Genomic DNA, 24,853 nt, shown 5'->3' on the forward strand with positions numbered 1-24,853 from the left:
GTTTCACTCCCAGTACTAAAAATATATTAATTAATTAATTAGTTAAAATTTTGTCAGTGGTAGAATACTTACTTGCCTAACATATTGCAAAGCACTGGGTTCAATCATCAGTTCCAAAAATAATTATGTCAGGATAAACAAAACACATCTATTGTGAGTACCTAAAGCCCTCTTAAGAAGTAATTTGTTTTTTCTTAACTTCTACAGTACTTTGGTGGACCTTCCTTATGGCTATCACTTCTCACCCCCTCCCCTTTGTACCTCAAGTATAGAGGGTTGAGTTTATCGGACTTAATTCTGTGGCTTTTCTTTTACTTTATTTATTCTCTCTTATTCCTCTTCCATTCCCCAACTTTCACCATAGTCACTTAGTCTAATTTGTGTATATTCCTTTTTCTTTAAGTTCTTAGGAAATGTTTATTACTTTGTGTTTTTAATTTATACAGATAATATTGTGTTATAGATCTATTTTATTTTTTTCACTAAATACAGTTTTTAAGGTCTATCCATGTCTTCCTCTAGATTGTTTATACCTGTAGTTCTGTGCTTTATCCTGTTATTTGTCCCTGTTTTACCTGTTCTCTTTCCCAGAGATGGATACCAAATGGCCTCTAATTCCTCACCACCACTGACAGTGCTATAATGAAAATCTCTTTACTGTCCCTTTATGAATCTGCATAAGAATTTCTTGGGGATATTATCTTCTGTTTTAGATTGTAAGCTCCTCAAGGGCAGGTTTATGTATGTGTGTGTGTGTGTGTGTGTGTGTGTGTGTGTGTGTGTGTGTGTGTATATATATATAGAGAGAGAGAGAGAGAGAGAGAGATTTATTGAATAAATTAATGAATACTGGGTAAGAATATAAATTATTTTGAAGGCAGAAGACATTTAAGAATTATTAAGAAGAGACACATATGTAACTAAAGAGGATGGTTAAAGAAGAAGAGCTGGGTGTGGTGGTACACACTTGTAATCCCAGCATTCAGGAGGCTGAGACCGGAGGATCGTGGTTCACGGACAGCCTCAGCTACTTAATGAGACCCTCTGCAACTTAGTGAGACCCTGTTTCAAAAGAAAGAATAAAAAATAGGGCAGGAGGTGTAGCTCGGAGGTCCTCTGGGTTCCATCCCCAGACCCCTTCCCCCCCCAAAAAAAAAAGAAGCTGGGGGTGATGGGTGCATGCTTATAATCCCAGCATTCAGGAGGCTGAGACTGGAGGATCTTGGTTCACAGACAGCCTCAGCTACTTAGTGAGGCCCTCTGCAACTCAGTCAGACCTGTTTCAAAATAAAGAATTAAAAAAAATAGGGCTGGAGATGTAGCTTGGAGGTAGAATGTCCCTGGGTTGCATCCCCAGGACTAGAAAAAAAAAAAGGAAAAAGAAAAGAAAACCACAACAATAAGTAGTAGTATTATAGAATTGTGGGAAAGAGATTGAAAACAAATGAGTGTAAAGTAAGCATTAAATGCTTCTTTATATTCCAGAGTTATTACTGGATTAAGGATCTTGAAGTTCTCGCATTTTTATGCCAAATAATTATATATAAAAATTATATATGGAGCCGGGCGTGTTGGCGCATGCTTGTAATCTCAGTACTTGGGAGGCTGAAACAGGAGGATCGCCTCAGCTACTTAGTGAGGCCCTCTGTAACTTTATATATGTAGTGAATGAAATGGAAGATTCTTCTGTAAATTTTACTAATTTTCTAAAGTCAGATTTCGCTATGTAGTTATGCTTATGTGAATTTTCTTATTCTCAAAATCAATAGTCTTTTTTTTTTTACATATAATTGCTTTTAATAAAAGGAGCAAGATTAAACAAATCTGCTAGCATGTAGAGTAGATGGCCTATCTTTGGACATTTTGTTAAGAGATTTTTTACAGTACACCCCATTACTTTGAGAAAATGTTTTTTTCCCAGGTCTGGGTATGGAACCCAGGGGCATTAGACCTTCGAGCTACACCCCCTGCCCTATTTTTTATTCTTTATTTTGAAACCAGTTCCACTGAGTTGCAGAGGGCCTCACTAAGTAGCTGAGGCTGTCTGTGAACCATGATCTGCCGGTCTCAGCCTCCCGAATGATGGGATTACAAGCATGCACCACCACACCCAGCTACTTTGAGGAATTTTGAGACAAATATATAGACATAAAAGAAAATTAATCACTTATGGGCCAGTGGCTTCAGTTTTTGACTCTGACAAAAAAAATATATATATATATAAAATTTATATATTTATTTTGGTGGTACTGGGGTTCCTGGAAACCCTTCTACCTTTGGGCTACACTCCCAGACCTATTTTATGCTTTAAAAAAAATTTTTTTTATTTGGAAACAGAGTCTCTTAAGCCAGCACAGCTGACTTCGAACCTGCGCAATCCTCCTGTCTCTATGTCCCAAGTGCGAGGATTACAAGTGTGCGCCACCACACCCGGCCAAAATAAGTATTTTATAATAAATTCCGGATTATATGCCAGGCATGGTGGCACTTCCTATAATTCCAGGTACTCTGGAGGCTTGAGCAATCAGGCAGCCTAGGCAACATAGCCAGACCCCAGTCTCAAAAAAGAAACTTAGGACACAACATTATATCTATTTACAAAAAAAAATTTCATTAGATAATATATACTGGAGTACATTTGACATAGTTGTGTCATTTTCATTTCTTTGACCTTTTTTTCTATGGAAGAACCAGCTGGGAATGCTGTTTAGTTAAAAATCCTTCTTGCTGGGCATGGTAATGTACACATATAATCCCAGTACTTAGGAGATTGAGACAGGAGGCTCTCAGGTTTGAAGCCAGCCTCAGCAATTTAGTAAGATCTTGTTTCCAAATAAAAAATTAGATTGGAGCTGTGCCTGGTGACGTGTGATTGTAATCCCAGTGTTTGGGAGGCTGAGGCAGGATGATTGTAGTTTTGAGAACAGCCTCAGCAAATAATGAGACTCTCAACCTAGTAAGACCTTGTTTTAAAATAAAAACAAAATAAAGCCGGGCATGGTGGTGCATGCTTGTAATCCCAGCATTCGGGAGGCTAAGACTATAAGATTGCAATTCGCAGACAGCCTCAGCTACTTAGTGAGGCCCTTCGTAACTAAATGAGACCCTGTTTCAAAATAAAGAATGAAAAATAGGACAGGGGGTGTAGCTTGGATGTCAAATGCCTCTGGGTTCCATCCCCAGACCCACAAAAATACATACATACATACATACATACATACATACATACATACATACATACAAACAAACAAAATGGGGCTGGGAATATAATTTGGACGTACGATGCCCCTGGGTTTGATCCCCAGTGTTACTAAATAAATAATAATTAATAAATAATTAAATAAATTTGGTCTGGGAGAGTAGCTTGGAGGTAAAATATCTCTGGGTTCAATCCTCAGCACCACAAAAAAAAAAAAAATAAACAACCATTTTAGCTAGGCATGGAAATAAGCATCTGTAATTTCATTATTTAGGAAGCTGAAACAGAATTACAGGCTTGAGCCCAGCCTCAGCAACCTAGCAAAACACTCAGCAACATAGTGAGACCCCATTTTAAAATTTAAAAAGGGCTAGGTGTATAGCTTGGAGGTAGAATGCCCTTGTACTCCAACAGGGAAAGAAATCATTCTTGTACTGTGTGACGATGTAAGATGTAAGCTATGTGATAGTGTAAGAAAACAAGGAACTGCAGAATAAGCTTTAATATTGTAGACAAAACCAAGTAAACAAATGTGAAGCCAAGTCTGTATCTATCTGTAGATGATGCATTTTTTTCCTTTGGTCATTATTTATCTGCTACACAATATACTGATTATTTTATTCCCCAAAATAAAATTAAACTTATTTCTGTATTAAAGTAAATATTAAGCAAATATATGTTTGCTTCATTCCTTCACTGCCCTTTAAAATAAATAAACAAATAAACAAATAATAAATTGCCAGGCATGGTGGTGCACACTGGTAATCCCGGCATTTGGGAGGCTGAGACAGGAGGATCGTGGTACGCAGACAGCCTCAGCTACTTAGGCCCTTTGCAACTCAGTGAGACCCTGTTTTGAAATAAAGAATAAAAACTAGGGCTTGGGGTATACCTCGGGAGTAGAATGTCCCTGGTTTCCATCCTCAATACTGCAAATAAATAAATAAATAAATAAATAAATAAATAAATAAATGCCATATTTAAGCTATTATCATGGTTTCTGGTACAAATTATTTCTAATTTTGTTCTTGGAAATAACATAGTAAAAGGGCAAAAACCAAATCAAAAAAGGTGAGATGCTGGGCATGATGGCACATGCCAATAATTCTAGGATTTGGAGTTTGAGACAGAAGGATTGTAGGTTTGAGGATAGCCTTAACAACTTAGCAAGACTCTGAGAAATATACAAGTTCCTATGACCAAACAAAATAAAAATGGCTAGGAGTATAACTCAGAAGAAGAGTGTCTCTGGGTTCAAGCCCTGGTACTACAAAAAAAAAAAAAGTGAGTGTTGACTTTACCTGTATTTCTAAATTGTGCTTTCTGGTGTCATTGCATGGTGCCAATGAATACATTCATTTATTTGTATCTGAGAGATCATTTAAAGGAGATGGAACTCTTATTTTCTGGTGTTATAATATTATTACCTATTGAAAAAATTTTGGTGTTAAATTGTCACAATCTTTACCCAATAATTGATGTTGCTAAAGATGCTAGGAATTATTAGGTAAAATTATCTGGTTTTCACCAGACTGATTTATTATTGATGTTGTAGCTTGTGTTGATGCTTTATTGGGAAGAACAATTTTTTGTACATTATTTCAGTATCTTACATTTTTAATGCTATATATGTTCTGGGTTTGTAGTCATTCTACTCATTTAAATAAGTTACTTTTAGTAATGTGCTGCAAACTTCATTTATATACTTGTCAACAAGATAGTGCCATTTTTGTTCTTGTTCTCAAAATTATAGTCTTATTTTGGGTCCTATTAATACCTATAAAGTTTAAATTTGTGAATGTCCAGTGTGATCATAAACATGATTACCAGTCTGGTTAGTATTATCCTAACTACAAATTACATAGTAGCTATAAAAAGGTGTTTTGAAATGAAAAACTATTTAAAGAATTCATTCTCTTTAGAACTTCTAATTTTACTCTTCTGGTGTCACTGCATTTTTTATAAAGCAGAAAATTTCCTTACTGTGTTAGTGGGTTTATACATTACTATTTGTGAATTTCAGTCTCCCTTTTTTTCCGTGTTGGTTATTATGAAGCACTTTAAATGGATAAATCAGAACATGGACTCCTATAACGTCTTATGTAAATAGTAATAAAATTATCTCATAAATCCAGTAGCTTTTGCTATGAAAGAAAGAATTTTTCTCCATCACTTACTTAGCTCAGATCAAAATAAAAAATTGAATATAAATAATAATACACTTTGCTAAAAGTTTACTTTTAAGAAAGAAGCAAGCCAGTTAGGTATGACTGTTATCTCAGTACTTGGTATACACCTGTTATCTCAGTATTTAGGAGGCTGAGATAGGAGAATCTTGGGTTCAAGGACAGCTTCAGAAACTTAGTTTCTATTTCTACATAAAATAAAAGGAGTCGGGAGGTGGCGCATGCTTGTAGGCCCTTCGCAACTCAATAAGACTCTGTTTCAAAAAAACAAAAAGACTAAAAAATAGGACCTAGGGGTAGCACAGAGGTAGAATGCCCCTGGGTTCCATCCCCAGTACCACTAAATAAATAAGTAAATAAGTAAATAAATAAATATTTTTTTTAAAAAAAGGGTTGGGGATGTAGCTTAGAGGTAGAATTCCAAATAACTGGTAGCATAACACCAAGAAAAAAAGAAAGAAGTAAGTCTTTGAAAGTGGTTGCAGTGATAGTAGAACTGTTATCTTATCATGTCAAAACCATTAGGGAAAATTTAACCTCTTTTAGTCAGCAATAATACCTGATGCATATGTTTGAGCTGCCTGCAGTTTTTTTTTGTTTGTTTGTTTGGTTAGTTGGTTGGTTGGTTTTGTGATACTGGGGATTGAACCCAGGGGCATTCTACCTCCAAGCTACACCCCCAGTCCTATATTTTATTCTTTATTTTGAAACAGTGTCTCCCTAGGTTGCTAGATCTTCCCTAAGTACCTGCTGTGAACCTGCAATCCTCCTGTCTCAGCCTCCCAAATACTGAGATTACAAGCATGCACCACCAGGCCCGCCTTTTATTCATTATTTTTAAAAGGGTCTCACTATGTTGGAGAGCACCTCACCAAGTAGCTAAGGCTGGCCTGAACCTGCCATCCTCCTGTCTCAGCCTCCCAATTTCTGGGATTGCAGGCATGTGCCACCATGCCCAGCAAATTCACTCACTGTAAATGTACAATGCAGCAAGCTTTTACCAAGCTGCTTAATCTGCAACACCATCTAGTTTTAGAACAATTCCATCACCTCCAAAAGATCAGTAATGCCTATTTATAGTTGAGCCTCATTCTCAATGCAATAACCCTAGGCAACTGTTGTCCTTTCAGCCTCTATATATTTGCCTTTTCTCTATAGAATGTGAAGGTTTCTGTGCCTGGCTTCTCTTCACTTAGTGTAATGTTTTTGAAGTTCAACTTATACTGAGAAGCATGTTATCAGTTTTTTTTTTTTTTTTGCTGTTATCTCCTCCCAAGCCAGATTAAGCCCTGTGTTTATCTTAGTGGTACATCAAAAAGTACCTTTCTTCTCTTTCATGTCCAGGTATTAAGGCTTAATATTGATATTTTTCAGCTGACTTGTTACTATAGCTTTTTTTCTTTTCTTTCTTTTTTTTTTTTTTTTTTTTTTTTTTTGTAGTCTTGGGGATGGATCCCAGGGGCCTCTACCTCTGGACTATGCCCCTGAACTATTTTATATTTTATTTTGTAACAGGGTCTCACTAAGTTGCTGAGGGCCTCACTAAGTAGCTAAGGCTGGCTTCAAACCTGTGCAATCCTCCTGTCTCAGCCTCCCAAGTACTGGGATTACAAGCATGAGTCACCATGCCTGGCAACTTGTTACTATAATAATAAGTACAATTTAATATCTTAACATATTTCCTTTGGTTTTAATATATACTGTCAATATGAATAATCCTATGTGAAAAGTCTGGTTTTCACCTAAGAACATTTGTGGTTTCTCTCATAGATAAACTTTAAGGGTTTAATAAAACTCAGGATAATTATCTTTGTGATATGTTTAATATAATATTCAGGTACAGAAATGCTAAGGACTTTTTTTTTTTTTTTTTGGCAGTACTTCATATGAAACCCAGGGACATTCTACCTCTGAGCTACACCCCTAGCTCTATTTTTATTTTTTTGAAACAGGGTTTTACTGAGTTGCGAAGGGACTCCCTAAGTAGCTAAGGCTGTGATCCTCCGGTCTCTGCCTCCTGAATGCTAGGATTATAAGCATGCGCCACCATGCCCAGCATGCTAAAAACTTACTTAATGAAAAATTTTAGAGATCTATATCTTGAGAAAACTAATATCATACATATTTTAATATAAGAGAAATATTTTGACAACATGAAAAACACTTTCCCTACTTGGATAAATAAGTTTTGGTGTCTTGTAGTAACATTTTCTTGCATAGTTACTGCTAATGGAACAGTTTCTCTGAATGGACAGATAAGCTAGCATTGACATTAATGTTCTCTTGAACATCATTTTGATTCTGCTTTATATTTGATGTTCCTTTAGAAGTCCAATCTAAGCTGGATGTGGTGGCACACGCTTTTAATACCAGCATTTTGGAGACTGAGACAGGATCATGGTTTAACTACTTAGCGAGGCCTTTTACAATTCAGTGAGACCCTGTTTCAAAATAAAGAATACAAAAATCAGGCTGGGGGTATAGGTTGGAGGTAGAATATCCCTGGGTTCCATCCCCTGTACAATCTATTAGTGAGGTCCCCTACAACCTAATGAGACCTTGTTTCAAAATACAGGTTAAAAATAGGGCTGGGAGTATAGCTCAGAGGTAGAATGGGCCTGGGTTCAATCCCCAGTGCCACAAAAATAAACATTAAAAAAATAATAAAAGTCCAGCCAGATGTAGTGGAGCATGCTTTTAATCCCAGCATTTGGGAGACTGAGACAGGAGGATCCGGGTTCACGGACAGCCTCAGCTACTTAGTGAGGCCCTTTGTATCTCAGTGAGACCCTTTTATCAAAGAATAAAAAATAGGGCTGGGGGTGAAGCTTGGTGGTAGAATGTCCGTGGGTTCCATCCCCAGTACCACAAAAAAATAAATAAATAAAAATAAAAATAGTCCAATCTAACCAGCAAGATTTAGGGTTCTTTTTTCCCTGTATTTTCCTTTCTTCTGTGTCCTGTCTTAATTTCCCAAACCCTCCTAACGAGTAGATATTTTTGCTGGGCGTGTTGGCACACACTTGTAATCCCAGCTTTGGGAGGCTGAGACAGGAGGATCACGGTTAGCAGATAGATTCAGCTACTTAGTGAAGCCCTTTGCAACTTAGTGAGACCCTTTTTCAAAATAAAGAATAAAAATAGGGCTTGGGGTGTGGCTCAGATGATGAATGCCCGAGTTCCATCCCCAGTATCGCAAAAAAAAAAAAAATAAAAATAAAGAGTAGATGTTTAAAATTCATACTTTTAAATTGACAACATCCTAGTTTATATGGTGCAGAATTGTGAGATAAATGCAATAGCAAAGGCTTTAATCTACCTAACCCTGAAGTGACTCTTGAAACATTCATTCTGCAGCATTAGTTATAATGTTTTGGGAGGGAGAAACATTTGTTGGGGGGAAGGGAGGCTTTTTCTTTTTTCTTTCTTTCTCTCTCTCTTTCTCTCCCACTCTCCCTCTCCTCTCTTTCTCTCTCTCTTTTTTTTTTTAGCATGGCACTTTTTCAAACATTTTTCATGTGCTTAGGTACATCCAAGCAGAAGTCCAGTTCCCTGCAGGTAGCAGATCAGGACCTACTGCCACCTTTTCACCCATACCAGCCTTTGGAGTGCATAGTAGAGGAAACTGAAGGCAAGCTGAATGAACTGGGACAAAGAATTAGTGCTATTGAAAAAGCACAGCTTAAGTCATTGGAGTTAATTCAAGGTGAACCTCTGAACAAAGATAAGATAGAAGAACTTAAAAAGAACAGAGAAGAACAAGTCCAGAAGAAGAAGAAAATACTGAAAGAACTTCAGAAAGTGGAAAGGCAGTTGCAGATGAAAACACAGCAGCAATTTACCAAAGAATACTTGGAAACCAAAGGTCAGAAAGACACAGTATCTCTACATCAGCAGTGCTCTCATAGAGGAGTCTTCCCAGAAGGGGAAGGAAATGGTAGTCTCCCAGATGATCACTTTTCAGAATTACCTCAGGTTGACACAATCTTATTTAAAGAAAATGATGTTGATGATGATCAACAGTCTCCTGCATCAGCAAAACAAATTGATTTTGTCCCAGTCCACCCTTTATCATCTCCAGAGTATAACTTTTCCAGTGACTTAGGTTCTAATGGGACAAATTCTGTTGAACTTCAGAAAGTATCAGGTAATCAGCAACTTGTAGGACAGCCTCAGATTGCTATTACTGGACATGATCAGGGGCTATTAGTTCAAGAACCCGATGGATTAATGGTTGCAACTCCAGCCCAGACGCTTACCGACACTCTTGATGACCTGATGGCAGGTGGGTTAAGATATATATCTGTAATAATTTCTCTTAATCTGTGTGCTCAGCTGCTTTACACACCCCTCCAATTAAGCTCAGTAGTACTGACATATAAAAAAATGTGTTTGTCCCCTTTTTCTGTCACATTTCAAAGGCAAAGAATAAGTTGCCAAAATCCTTTATTTTAGATTTTTGATATCAAAGCCATGCTATGTTATATTTTGGGTAGGAATTTTTACTATAAAATTACTTTTTAGGATTTAAAGGTATTCACTATGGTTATATATTAAATTTTCTTGCTATTGATTTTCATGTTTGGAAATCATAATATTAAATCATGCTGCTTTTTTAACTCATAATTTATTGAATAATTTATTTCTAATTAAATGAATTGTTTAGAGAAAACCAAACCTGCCATGTTTGTGGTCAGAAGATAAAACTATATTTAAATTATCACTCAATGTTTTATAGACTGGAATTTTTGCATTAACTCTTGATAAAAGCGTGCGCGCACACACACACACACACACACACAAACACAGAAAAAAAGAAAGCCCTAATAATCTTAAAGTATGTATTTCTGTATATTGTTGTGTGGAAAATTTCAACTAGATATGAAATGAGATGCACAAGTTTACTTTCCCTTTCATTGTCCTTGCAGCAGTGGGAAAACAGTGCAATTAATCATTTACCTTCCTAAAGATGGCTGGTGAATGTATCACCTCCATGAAAGCCCAGTTCAGAATGCAGCCAGAATGGCTGTTGACAGTGGATGAAGATCAAGAACTAAGATGTAGCTGGAGTGATATTCAAAGGCAGGCCAGTCCTCTGTCTCTTGATTGCAACATTTTTTTTCCTTACTGTTGTCTGTTTCCTCTTGTCATATTCTCCTCCCCTCCCCTATCCCAATTATGCTATCCTAGTTTCCTTTCTTCTTTTGTAAGCCTTCAGTCTTCCTAATCTTTACTGAATCTTTAAAAATGTGGAATAAGATTACTTAAATCAGAAATTTTAATGGGCATGCATATAGAATCCATTGGTTATAGAATTGTGACATTGCCTTTGAGGCTGTTCTGTAACTAGCATTATAATGTTCCTAATTAAGCGTTCAATTTGTAGTTATGAAACACATGTTACTTACTGATCATTATAGATAGAACCTTTTTAAAACACTACTGTAGAAACAGCTCATAGTTGTTAAACTCAGGGTAATATTTACATATTGCTTCTTACAGGGAAATTTTTTATTCACTGACGTGTTAAATGAAAATGTTCTTTTAAAAAATTATCTTAGAAAAAACATCTTCTAATTTTGCATAATGTTAATATGAGTTAATAAAATTTATATTGTGCATTAATACCCATCACATCTTATAAAGTTCTTTTTAACAAGTTTCATCTTTTGAATTAGACAACTTAAAAATTATCTTCATGTAAGATAATAACCTGAGCTGAGTGTGGTGGCTCGAACCCATAATCCCAGTACTTGGGAGACTGAGACAGGAGAATCCTAGGTTTGCAGCCAGCCTCAGCAACTTAGGGAGGCCCCTTTGTGACTTAGTAGAACTTTGTTTAAAATAATAAAATAGGTCTGGCTGGGTAGCTCAGAGATAGAATGTCCCCAGGTTCCATCCCCAGTACCACACATATACAAAAAAAGATAATAACCTTTCTCACTTAAAATTTTAAAATATTATTTTTTCAAGTCTATTTCTTTTAGTTTTCATAACTGAAGATGAAAAAATTATATAAGGATATTGCCTAATTCTGTGAATTATAAAATACATTAACATAATGGAACAGGCTACAGATATAATTAATTATACCTAAATTAAATTTAGTTATCATCCTTCACAAGGAGAGACTACTCAATATTATCTTACCTTAGAGAATATCTATGTATAACAGTAGTAAATTTGTGTGTGTGTGTGTATGTGTATGTGCGTGTGCGCGCGCGTGCAGGTGTATTTTACTGGGGCTTTAGCCCAGGGGCATTCTACTTCCAAAGTATACCTCAAGCACTATTTTTTATTTTTATTTTGAAATAGGGTCTTGCTAGGTTGATGTGAGTCTCACTACTTGCTGAGGCTGTCCTCGAACTTGGGATACTCCTGTTTCACCCTCTCAAGTACTAGGATTACAAGCATGTGCTACCATGCCTGGCAACAGTGGTAAATTTTCTGCTTTTAATACAGCAGTATTTTTCTTTTCCTTTTTCTATGGTACTGGGGATTGAACCCAGGGGAAAGTTACCTCCAAACTACACCCCAGTTCTTTTTATTTTCAAGTAGGGTCTCACTAAGTTGCCAAGGCTGGTTTCAAACCTCTCCTATCTCCTGAGATTACAGTTATATACTCAGCAGGAATGCTTTTTTTTTTTTTTATTGCTGTCCTACTCTTAAAATATTTCTCATGATAATGAGGTAATTATTAGCTTATTAATATTGTGACTTGTGGTGTCACAGTAGATATAGTCCTAGTTGGAATATATATGTTACATACATATATACGTATATATTATATATGTAATATACACATACGCGTGTGTGTGTGTGTGTGTGAATGTGTGTATATTTGTTTGGTTTTTGGTACTTGGAATTGAACTCAGGGACATTGTATCTCTGACCTACACCCCCATCCCTATTTTATTTTTTATTTGAAACTGTCACACTAAGTTGCTGAGGCTACCCTTGAGCCTATGATCCTCCTGTCTCCGCCCCCCAACTACTAGATTACAGGCATGTGCCACCATACTTGGCAGTATATAAACTCTTGATTAGGAATATGTCCTCAGCTCCTTTTCTTCTGCAAGTGAATGTTGCACTCTTAAACAGTTACCATAATAGCAAATGATTCTCAACGGTTCTTGTATCTAGAAATTTAAATCACTTTAAAGAAATTCAAAATTGCTTTGGCCAGAAACATTTAGTAAAAATTTCATTCCTAACTGTAAGAAGATTGGTTAAGCCAGGTGTGTGGTGACACACACTTATAACCCCAGTTATTTGGAAAGTGAGACAGGAGGATCATAGGCTGGAGACCAGTCTCTGAAATTTAGCAATCTTCTCAGCAACCTAGCAAGCCTGTTTTCAAAACAAAAAATAAAAAAGGGTTGGAGTATAATTGGAGGTAGAATGTCCCCAAATTTAATCCCTGGTACCCCACACATACACACACAAAGGATTGGTGGCTGGGTTGGTGGTACAGGCTGGTAATCCCAGTACTTGGGAGGCTGAGACAGGAGAATCAAGGTTCAAAGGCTGAAACCTCAGCACCTTAGTGAGGTTCTCAGCTACTTAGTGAGACCCTGTTTCCAAATAAAATATAAAAATAGGTCTGGGGGTGTAGTCCAGGGTAGAAGGGCCCCTAGGTTCTACCCCCTGTACCACAAAATAAAAAATAAAATAAAAGTAAATAAAAAATAACAAGCCAGTGCATACTTGTAATCCCAGTACTTGGGAGGCTAAAACAGGGAGGAATGCAGGTTCTTGGCCAGCCTCAGCTACTTAGGACCTCCACAACTTAGTGAGACCGTTTCAAAATAAAGAGTAAGAGATAGGGCTGGGGGTGTAGCTCAGATGTAGAATGCTCCTGGGTTCAATCCTCAGTACCGCAATAAATAAATAAATAAATAAATAAATAAATAAATAAATAAATAAATAAATAAATATAAATTAACAAGCCAGGCATGATGGTGCATGCTTGTTTTGTAATCCCAGTATTTGGGAGGCTGAGATAGGAGGATAGCAGTTTGCAAACAGCTTCAGCTACTTACTGAGGCCTCTTAGTGAACCTTTAGCTACTTAGTGAGACCTTGTTTCAAAATAAAGTATAAAAAATAGAGCTGGAGGTATAGCTCAGAGGTAGAAAATCCTGGGTTCAATCTCCAGTACAAAAAAAAAAAAAAAACCCCACAAAAACAAACAAAATCAGTAGGGCTGGAAGTATAGCTCAGAGGTAGAATGCCCATGTGTTCAATCCTTAGTACCATTAAAAAAAAAAAAAAGAAGAATAGGGCTTGGAATGTAGCTTAGAGGTAGAATGCCCCTGGGTTTAATCCCCAGTATCCCCCCCCCCAAAAAAAAAAGAAAAGAAAAAGAAAAGAAAAAAATTTTTTTACAAAAAGCATTGGTTAAAAAATCAACAACTAATATCAACTTATTTATGTTCATTGAGCACTTATGCATGTGCCAAGATTTGTGCTAAAAGCTTATTTTACATATATTATGGCCTACTTAAAATTGTATTTTATAAGCTTTTTAGCCACCTCTGTTTTTCTGTTGAAAACCTGAAGCTTATGGAAATTATTAGTAAGTGTCAAAATTCAAACTCAGTTTAGCTCTGCTTAACCTTGAATCTAGTATGCATACATCTGATTCAATTTAAGTTTTAAATTTAACTTAAAGATATTTTAGCGTTTTAGGCTTCTAAATTCTATTTTTCTTACTGTATTAAGATTTGATATACATACATGTAAGTTTTAATACAGTCTTGTGAGTTTTTGATGCATTATTCTTATTTGTACCATAATATGTTCTCTTAAAACAAATTTCAATTTTAAACATTCTTACTTTAAGTTTGGTGTGGTAGTGAACACCTGTAATAGCAGTATTTTGGTGGCTGAGATAGGAATATTTCAAGTTGGAGACCAGCCTTATCAATTTAGGGAGATTCTCAGCAACTTAGTGATACCCTTTTTCAAAATAAAATAAAATAGGGACAGGAATGTAGCTCAGAGTTAAGATACCCATGGGTTCAAATCTCTACTGCCCAAACACAGTCTTTCACACACACACAGAATCTTACTTTAGCTGGCTTGATAATCCCAGGGTTTTAGAGGCTATAACAGGAGGATTAATAGGCTATAGGCCAGCACAAAATAATTTAGCAAGACCCTGTTTCAAAAATAAAATAGGACGGGATGTATTTCAGCGGTAGAATGCCACCACCACCACCACAAAATATGAGAGAATCTTAATTTAAATATCTTTATGGTAGTCAATGATGTAGATTAGGAAATTTACTTACTTTGAGTAGATTTACAATTAAATTTCTTTCTTTTCTTTTTTTTGGTGTGTGTGTGTGTGTGTGTGGTACTGGGGTTCCTGGAAGCCCTTCTATCTCCGGGCTACACTCCCAGACCTATTTTTTACTTTTTGTATTTGGAAACAGGGTCTCTTAAAGCTAGTGCATGCGGCTGGCTTCGAACCTGCACGATCCTCCTGTCTCCGCCTCCCAAGTACAGGGATTACAAGCGTGCGCCACCATGCCCAGCTTACAATTAAATTTCTTTAATAATTTTCTCTAGTTGATGATAACATATCTTTAGGTTTTAATTTAAATGTAACTTTAATAAAGTTACTATTATATACAACAGATTTATAATAATTTTTGTGTAGGGGGGTACTGGGGATGGAACCCAGGAGCATTCTACCTTCAAGCCACACCCCAGCCCTATTTTTAATTCTTTATTTGGAAACTGGGTCTCACTGAATTCCAAAGGGCCTCACTAAGTAGCTGAGGCTATCTGCATACCACGATCCTCTTGTCTCAGCCTCCTAAATGCTGGGATTACAAGTATATGCCACCACGCCTGGCTAGCAGTTAAAAATTTAAAACCTAACATATATATTATGTACATATGAGTTTTTCATAATAAAACTATTTTTATATCACCTAGAAAGCTTTCTTCAACTTCATGTAGTAAAGTTAGAATATTACACCTAGTTTTTCCATCACTCCCTTTTAGAATAATGTATAAATTAAATTTGAATTAAACATTGAACTTTATGGTAGTAGTGTTAGTAATTTTCGGAAATATTTTATTCAGAAGTAGGAAACATTGTAGCATTTATGAAAATGTCTTAGTATAATGTTCTCATACAACCTTTATTCCACATATACCTTTTAAATTTCTTGCTACTTTCTAATTTTATTTTATAACTTTTTATTTGTAATTAATTCTATTAAAGTCACTTTCTATGGAATGTTTCTGATTGTCATTATTTGAAGGAGAAAATATGCTTCTAGGTTGAGGTAGTACAAAAATGTACAGTAAAAGATGTAACTATTTTTGGTAACAGCTGTTATGCAGTGAAGTATTTGTTAAAAACCAATTTTGTAAAGAAATCTTTCTTAGCATCAAATTCTGGCCTAGCACCCTAAGCATATTTACATTTTTTTTAAATATCTGAATTTCATAATAAAAATTTATTAAACAAAATAATGACAGAAAAGTAGTTGTTTACTAAGGCATATGTTAATTATAAAGCGGATGAGTGTTAAAGTCCATCAGTAAGGTACTATATATCTAATACATTGTTCTGAGCTGTTTTCCAAACTTTTTTTTTTTTTTTTTTTTTTGGTGGTACTGGGGGTGGAACCCTTCTACCACCGGGCTACACTCCCAGACCTATTTTATATATTTATTTGGAAACAGGGTCTCTTAAGCCAGCAAGGCTGGCTTCGAACCTGCGTGATCCTCCTAGCTCTGCCTCCCAAGCGCGGGGATTGCAAGCATGCACCACCACGGCCAGCAGAAACATATCATTTTTAAGGAGGTGTAACCCACTACTCTCTACTTTTAATTGATTGAATGATGCAAAACTTTGAACCTTTTTTTCCATTATGTATATTCTTATAGGTGAAACAAATATAATCATCCTTATTTGTAATTGGATAGTTGAATTATGTTATTTATATGGTGACAGAAGTTGTTAAAATTTATATTGCTGAGATGGTTTTATATATTGGTTTTGGTGGGGATATCTCATACAAAAACATGCAAGCATCTTAAATTTTGCTAAATTAGCTAATCTAGTAACTTAATAAACTGAAAAATTTATACTTAGTAAACTGAATCATACATACAATATCCTTGATTGGGATTCAGTCATATCAAAATTTTTGAGAGAAGACATTTTCCAACACTTGAAACAATTGCAATTTTCCTTCAAGTCTTGTGTGTTTTTGACTGACTTTTAATAGGTGCAAATATTAAGTTATTGCCATCACTAAAGCTTTGTTTTTTAATGTGTTATTCATGATTATATTTTTTGAGTTTTTCATCGAATGTTTTTATTTTTCAATATAGTGAATAATAATACTAAAGTCTTTTTAAAAATATATTTATTGAATACTCACCATGTGCAAAACACTGTGTTAAATGCTTTACATTGTCTCATTGACTACTACTCATCTATCCTGAAATAGGTCCTGTTTCCTCCTCAGTAAGTCAAACTCTATGCCCTATGAAATATAATACATATTCAGAGACATAAAAGCTATTAATTCAGTTTCCAAACACCACATCTGAAACTCCCACATGTAAAGTTCTAACGTTCATTTTAATACTAGTTTGAAGCTGGGTGTGGTGGCACACACTTGTAATCCCAGCATTTGGGAGGCTGAGACAGGAGGATTGTGCAGGTTCAAAGCCACCCTCAGCTACTTAGTGAGGCCCTTTGCAACTCAGTGAGACTGTTTCAAAATAAAGAATAAAAAATGGGGATGGGGGTGTATCTCCGAGGTAGAATGCCCCTGGATTCCATCCCCAGTACTGCCCCCCCAAAAAAATAATAATAGTAATATAAACAATAATAATAGTTTGACTTTCAGACAGTGATTTATTTTAGGAAGTTTTCAAAGGAGATATTTCATTTTAAAAACACACCTAGCCAGATGTGGTAACACCACTTGTAATTCTAGTATTTGGGAGGCTGATACAGGAGGATCTGGGGGTATAGCTCAGAGATAGAATGCTTATTTATTTGAGAAATATTCTAATTTGTCCCATCCTTTTCCTCCCACTACTTTTTTGCATTGTCCACAGGGTATTTTTATCTAATTGGTCTTTTCAAGCTAAGATATAAAACTCCTTTTAAAAAGAATTGGTAACCATATTCTCACTATTGACAATATAAAAAGTTATCATTTATTGTATGTGCACCAAATATCCAGTACTGTGTTAAGTATTTTACATGCATTATCTCAAGTGGTCTTTTCGATAACCTTCCAAGGCAGGTAATATTTATTTCTGCAATAAGAAAAATTGATGTTCAGACAAGTTAATTACTCGTTTAAGGTCAGAAAATCAGTGGTAGAGGTAGGATTCAAATATTGGTCATTCTAATTCCAAACCTTGAGATGTTACTGCTATATTTATCTCTACTATAGAAATTTTTTTTATTTTTGTACTTTTCTTTGTTACAAATGACCTTATTAAATGGAATTATTAAATGGAATTTAGCAATATGAATATTATTTTTCAGCTGTGAGTAGCAGAGTGCCCACTGCTTCAAATGGTTCCTCTCAAACCACAGAATGTCTTATACCTGAATCCTGTTCACAGACTCCAAGCAATATGGTTTCCCAGTCTATGCCCCCTATGTATCCTTCAGTTGACATAGATGCACATGTGAGTAAATTCCTTTAAACTTATTTTGTACAACCTATTTATTCATGGCAAAAAGAAATGTTCAGTTGGTAACCCTTTAAAAAATGCTTTTTTCATTTAGACTGAGAGCAATCATGACACAGCATTAACATTAGCTTGTGCAGGTGGTCATGAAGAACTTGTATCTGTACTCATTGCACGAGATGCTAAAATTGAGCACCGAGACAAAAAAGGTAGGAAATGTCAATCACAAAATATAAGCATAGTTACATCAGAAAATAGTAGCTATTTCAACATCAATAAGTAGTTACTACACTCTCAGTGATAAAGTGAATAAACAATATCCAGATTCATTAGTCTGCAGAGCCAAATCTCCATAAAGAAAAAGTTACATGTAAATCTTCAGTGGCCAGGTGTGGTGGTTCACGCTTGTAATCCCAGCATTTGAGAGGCTGAGACAAGAGGATCTGGGTTTGTGGCCAGCCTCAGCTACTCAGGCCCTTTGCAACTCAGTGAGACTCTGTCTCAAAATAAAGAATAAAAAAATGGGGCTGGGGGTATAGCTCAGAGGTAAAATGCCCCAGGGTTCCATCCCCAGTACTGAAAATAAAAAATTATCAGTGATGATGAGTAAATTTTAGTTGTAGGGGTAAGGGTGTGGCTTAGTGGTAGAGGTCATGCCTAGCTTGCCCTAGGGCCTGGGTTTAATCCCTAGCACCTTTTTTCCCCTCTTTCATCAAGTTTTATGGGCTTTTGTCATCATATATATATATATATATATATATATATATATATATATATATATATATATATATATATATATATATATATATTATATATATATTATGCCTGGCATGGTGGCACATACCTGTAATCCTAGTACTGGGAAAGCTAAGACAGGAGAATCATGGGTTTGCAGCCAGCCTCAGCAACTTAGGTCCTCTACAACTTAGACTCTATTTCAAATTAAAAAGTAAAATAGGGCTAGGGGTGTAAGCTGGGCGTGGTGGCGCGTGCTTGTAATCCCCGCACTTGGGAGGCAGAGACAGGAGGAGCACGCAGGTTTGAAGCCAGCCGTGGGCACTGGCTTAGGAGACCCTGTTTCAAAAAAAAAAAAAAATGTAAAAATAGGTCTGGGAGTGTAGCCCGGAGGTAGAAGGGCTTCCAGGAACCCCAGTACCACCACCACCCCCCAAAAAAAAAATTGGGCTAGGGGTGTAACTCAGAAATAGAGCAACTCTGGGTTTAATCCCCACTACCACCAAAAAAAACAAAAAGTATTTAGAAAAGTTTTATGCTGAATGACCATCACTGTCTGCCCTAAAGATTTTATTAAAACAATAATTTAAAGCAATAGCTTTAAAATAAATAGAAACCACAGATTTGTTAGTGATTTTTATTTTCTGATTTAGGTTTTACACCACTGATCCTGGCAGCTACAGCAGGGCATGTTGGAGTTGTTGAAATCCTTTTGGATAAAGGTGGAGATATAGAAGCACAATCTGAACGAACTAAGGATACTCCACTTTCATTGGCATGTTCTGGTGGACGTCAGGAGGTGTGTTAATGTTATTTTTGTTTATATTCATTTTGCTTGTATTTTTAAATATGCATATAATTAGTGCTTTAGCTACATGAACAAAACATGCATATGTTTTGACATGTTATATATACCTTTTAAGAGGTAGTATACTTTTGTTAAGTTAGTATATTTTTGTTCATTTAAATAAAGGAATCTACATTTACTCGGGTTTTCATTGCTGTGACCAAAATATCTGACTAGAACAACCTAAAGAAGGATGAGTTTATTTATGATCAAGGTTTCAGAGATTTCAAACTATGGTCTCCTAGCTCACAGGTAGAAACATCATGGCAGGATGTAACAGAAGAAAATTGTTTATCTTATGGCTACCAGGAAGCAGAGGCAGGGCAGTGGCAGGAACAAGATATACTTTCCAAGGGTATACCCCCCCTCAATGACCTACTTCCTTCAACCATGCTCCAACTGCCTACAGTTTCCCACATCTCTTATTAGTCCACTCAACTTTCGATGGGTTAGTCCACTGATGAGGTCACAGCCCTCTTGTTCCAAACATTTTCCCAAAGCTCCCACTTCTAGATATTGCTGCAGTGGGTACCAAGCCTTCAACACAGCTTTTAGGGGACATTTCAAACCCAAACAATAATACTCTTTCTTTCCCTGAAGACCAAATAAAAATTATCTTTATTTTTACACTTATTGAGGTTGAATGAACACAATTTTAACATGTAGGAAATGCAACTTCATTGCTAAATAATTGACAAGTGGAAAGGGTGACCTTTTTTTCAGTATACTTGGGATTTCAAAGTTCTAAAATCCTTGATATGAAATTGAACCCATTTCTCTAATCCTGTTATTTTTTTTAATATTTAGGAATTAACAAAATAAATTGTCAGATATTTAGACCAGGAAGTTGTAGGTTCTATTTCTTTGTACTATTATAAGTTGAGCTCTTGGTATAAAATGAGTTTCTGTTTATATTTTACTTTATAGGTAGTAGACTTGCTGCTGGCTCGAGGTGCAAATAAAGAGCATAGGAATGTGTCTGATTATACACCGTTGAGTCTAGCTGCATCTGGAGGATATGTTAATATTATTAAGATTCTGCTTAATGCTGGTGCAGAAATTAATTCAAGGTACCACCTATTCATTGATTTTCATTGCTCTTGTTAGAATTGTCTTTCCATAAATGTTTGGACAGATACCATTTTATTTTACTTTATTTATTTATTTATTTAACTTTGTGGCACTGGGGATTGGATCCAGGGGTATTCTATCTCTGAGCTACAACCTCAGCCCTATTTTTTTTTTTTTTTTGAAACAGACTCTCCCTAAGTTCTGACAAACTCACTATGATGCCGGGGTTGTCTCAAACTGGTGATTTTTCTTGGAGCCTCCCATGTACAGGCATGCACTACCATGCCTGGTGACCAATACCATTTTATTTTATTTTATTTTATTTTATTTATTTATTTATTTATTTTTTTTTATTTATTTTTTTTTTTTTTGCAGTACTGGGGGTGGAACCCAGGGAAGTTCTACCTCCGAGCGACACCCATAGCCCTATTTTTTTATTCTTTATTTATTATTATTATTGTTATTATTAGTAGTATTGGTGGTGGTACTGGGGATGGAACCCTTCTACCTCCGTGCTACAGTCCCAGACCTTTTTTATATTTTTTTAATTTGGAAACAGGGTCTCTTAAGCCAGCGAGGCTGGCTTCGAACTGGCGCGATCCTCCTGTCTACGCCTCCCAAGTGCGGGGATTATAAGCGTGTGCCACCACACCCAGCTTTTATTCTTTATTTTGAAACAGGATCTCACTGAGTTGCAAAGGACCTCACTAATAGCTGAGGCTGTCCACGAACCGAGATCCTCCAGTCTCAGCCTCTCAAATGCTGGGATTATAGGCATGTGCTACCACACCCAGCTTAGATACCTTTTTTTTTTTTTTTTTTTTTTTTTTTTTTTTTTTTTTTTTTTTTGCGGGTCTGGGGGTGGAACCCAGGGGCATTTGACCTCCGAGCTACATCCCCTGCCCAATTTTTATTTTGAAACCTTGCAGAGTACCTCACTAAGTAGCTGAGGCTGTCTGCTAACTGTGATCCTCGGGTCTCAGCCTCCCAAATGCTGGGACCACCATGCCCGGCTTAGATACCATTTTAAATTAAGATAACAAGGGTTCTTCCAAGGTTCTTTTTTCTTTTTCGTGTGTGTGTGTGTGTGTGTGTGTGTGTGTGTGTGTGTGTGTGTAATACTGGAGATTGAACCCAGGGGCACTGAGCTATACTCCCAGCACTATTCTTTATTTTGAAACAGGATCTCTAAGTTGCAGAGAGCTTCACTAAGTAGTTGACGTTGGCTTCGAATCCATGAATCCTCCTGTCACAACCTCCCAAGTAGGATTACAAGCCTGCGCCACCTTGCCTGGCTGTTTGTTTTGTTTTTGGTACTAGGGGTTGAAACCAGGGGCATTCTACCTACAAGATACACCCCCCAGTCAGTTTGTTTTGAAACAGGTTCTTGCTAGGTTTCTGAGAGTCTGACTAAATTGCTGAGGCTTGTCTACAACCTGCAATCCTCTTGTCTTAGCCTCCCAAGTACTGGAATTATAGGTGTATGTCACCCTGCCCCAGCCCTATTTTTTATTTTGAAACAGTGTCTCACTAAATTGCAGCAGGCCTCACTAAGTAGAGGAGTCTGGCCACAAACCTGCAATCCTCCTATCTCAGCCTCCCAAGTACTGGGATTACAAGTGTGCACTGCCACACCCCGCTCAATATGGCTTCTTTTAAAGCGACCTCATAGCTGGGAATGTTGGCGCATACTTGTTAATCCTAGTACTTTGGAGGCTGAGACAGGAGGTTCACAGGTTTGCAACCAGCCTCAGCTACCAATTAATTAAGGATCTCTGCAACTTAGTAAGAACCTGTTTCAAATAAAACAGGGATAGGATGTAGCTATGAGATAGAATACCCCTGGGTTCAATCCCCAGTATCATCATCATCATCATCATCATCATAATACAAATAAAGAAAACTCATTTCAAAAAGTACTTTGTACTTTGTTGGAAATTTATACCCATAAGCAGGTAATACGGGTTTTTGTTGTTGTTGTTGTTTGTTTGTTTTTGTGGTACTGGGGATGGAACCCAAGGGCCTTCTATTTCTGAGCTATATTCCCAGCCCTGTTTTTCATACTTTATTTTGGAACGAGGTCTCACTAAGTTTTGGAAGGGCCTAAATAAGTAGCTGAAGCTGGCCAGTAACTTGCAGTCCTCCTATCTCAGCCTCCCAAGTACTGGGATTACAAGTGTGTGCCACCATGCCTGCCTCAGGTAATATGTTTTAAATGATGAGATCTTCCTATTACTTATTGGTGATCTAAACAAAACCTTATCAGTTTTTTTTTATTGGTGCATTGTAATCACATATCTTAATGGGGTACAAGATGGTAGAGGCATACATGCACACATCACCCAATTAGCCCTTAACCAATTCCTGCCCCGTTCCCTCCCCAGTATTCATCAATATTAAACCTTTCTTTTTACTGCGACATTTTCATCTTTAATTTTTTTTTAAACAAAGCAACATATTATTTTAATTTTCTGAGGATATTTTTCCTTATAGGACTGGGAGTAAACTGGGTATTTCTCCTCTGATGTTGGCTGCAATGAATGGACATGTTCCTGCAGTGAAACTACTTCTTGATATGGGTTCAGACATTAATGCCCAAATAGAGACCAATCGGAACACAGCCCTCACCCTGGCCTGTTTCCAGGGCAGAGCAGAAGTAGTGAGTTTGCTTCTGGACCGCAAAGCCAATGTTGAACATAGAGCAAAGGTAAGCATTTTATAATCTGTCAACTGTTGCAGAAATATTTCTATAATCTGATTGACATAGTATTTTAAGTTGTCATAAGTTAAAACTGGGGTATTATGTTATAGAGTGATCGGTGACATTATCATTTATGCCTTTATTTTTATTTATTTAGTGGCACTGGGGATTGAACCAAGGGACATTCTACCTGTAAGCTATAACCTCACCTCTATTTTATTTTTATTTGGAAACAGGGTCTCACTTGGTTGGTAAGTCTCACTACTTGCTGAGACTGTCCTCGAACCTATGATCCTCCTGTCTCAGCCTCCCAAGGGATTTTAGGCATGCACTACCATGCCCAGCTTCATATATGACTTTCTTGAAGGAAAGGAAAGAAAACAGAATCACTATTTTTCCTCACCTTCACCCTTGAGTGGCTTTTTATTAATATATCTTTTTGCAGTGTTTTTTTTTTTCTTTTTCCTTTGTTTCTTGTGGTACTAGGGATGAACCCCAGTGGCATTCTACCGCCAAGCTATACTCCCAGCCCTGTTTTTATTTTATTTATTTTTGTAGTACTTGGGATGGAACCCAGAGGCATTCTACCTCCAAGTTATACCCCCAACCCGATTTTATTTCTTATTTGAAAACGGCTTCACTAAGTTGCAAAAGGCCTTGCTAAGTTGCCCAGGCTGGCTTTGAATCTGTAATTCTCCTGTCTCAGCCTCCCAAATTCTGGAATTACAAGCATGCACCACCATGCAAAGCTTATTTTTCAATTTGAAATTGAGCCTCATATAGCTGAGCGTGGTGGCGCACACTTATAGTCCCCACGCTTGGGAGGCTGAGACAGGAGGATCACACAGGTTCAAAGCCAGCCTCAGCTACTTAGTGAGGCTCTCAGCAACTTAGTGAGACCCTGTTTCCAAATAAAGTATAAAATAGGTCTGGGAGTATAGCCTGGAGGTAGAAAGCCTCTGGGTTCCACCCCAGTTCCACCAAAAAAAAAAAAAAGAAAAGAAAGAAAGAAATTAGGCCTCACTAAGTTCCTGAGGTTGGCTGCAAGCTTGTGATCTTCTTGTCTCAGCCTTCAAGTACTAGGATTATCAACATGTTGCAAAGGTTGTCCTTAAGTAGCTAAGGCTGGCCACCAACCTGTGATCCTCCTGTCTCAGCCTCCCACATACTGGGATTACAAGCTTGTGCCACCACACCCAGCTATAAAATCTAATTTGATGTTAAAGATTCATTCAGTTTCAGGATTTTTTTTTTTTTTGATACTGGGGATTAAACCCAGGGGCATTATACTTCCAAGTTATATCTACAGCCCAGCTGTTCAGTACTTTTCAACCCTAGAAAAATGCAATTTAGGACAGCCTCAGTAACCTCATGAGGCCCTTCATAGTTTAGTGAAACCCTGTTTCCAAATAATTTTTTTTTCTTCTG

General features: G+C 36.8%; 1 protein-coding gene across 2 annotated transcripts in view; it reads left to right on the forward strand.

Moving 5' to 3' along the window:
* Positions 1-24,853, forward strand: part of LOC308274910 (ankyrin repeat and KH domain-containing protein 1) — a gene marked incomplete at both ends in the record, with an annotated part of 154,066 nt that overhangs the window by 92,294 nt on the left and 36,919 nt on the right. For both annotated transcript variants that reach the window (XM_080712874.1, XM_080712875.1), the window contains 6 exons: positions 8,912-9,670; positions 17,923-18,068; positions 18,169-18,280; positions 19,460-19,605; positions 20,581-20,723; positions 23,218-23,431. In XM_080712874.1, coding sequence (XP_080569000.1) covers positions 8,912-9,670; positions 17,923-18,068; positions 18,169-18,280; positions 19,460-19,605; positions 20,581-20,723; positions 23,218-23,431 — 1,520 coding nt within the window. The remainder of the gene's footprint in view (positions 1-8,911; positions 9,671-17,922; positions 18,069-18,168; positions 18,281-19,459; positions 19,606-20,580; positions 20,724-23,217; positions 23,432-24,853) is intronic.

The sequence above is a fragment of the Muscardinus avellanarius genome, assembly GCF_963383645.1.
Source record: "Muscardinus avellanarius genome assembly, chromosome: 1".
In the NCBI taxonomy this organism is placed as follows: domain Eukaryota; kingdom Metazoa; phylum Chordata; class Mammalia; order Rodentia; family Gliridae; genus Muscardinus; species Muscardinus avellanarius.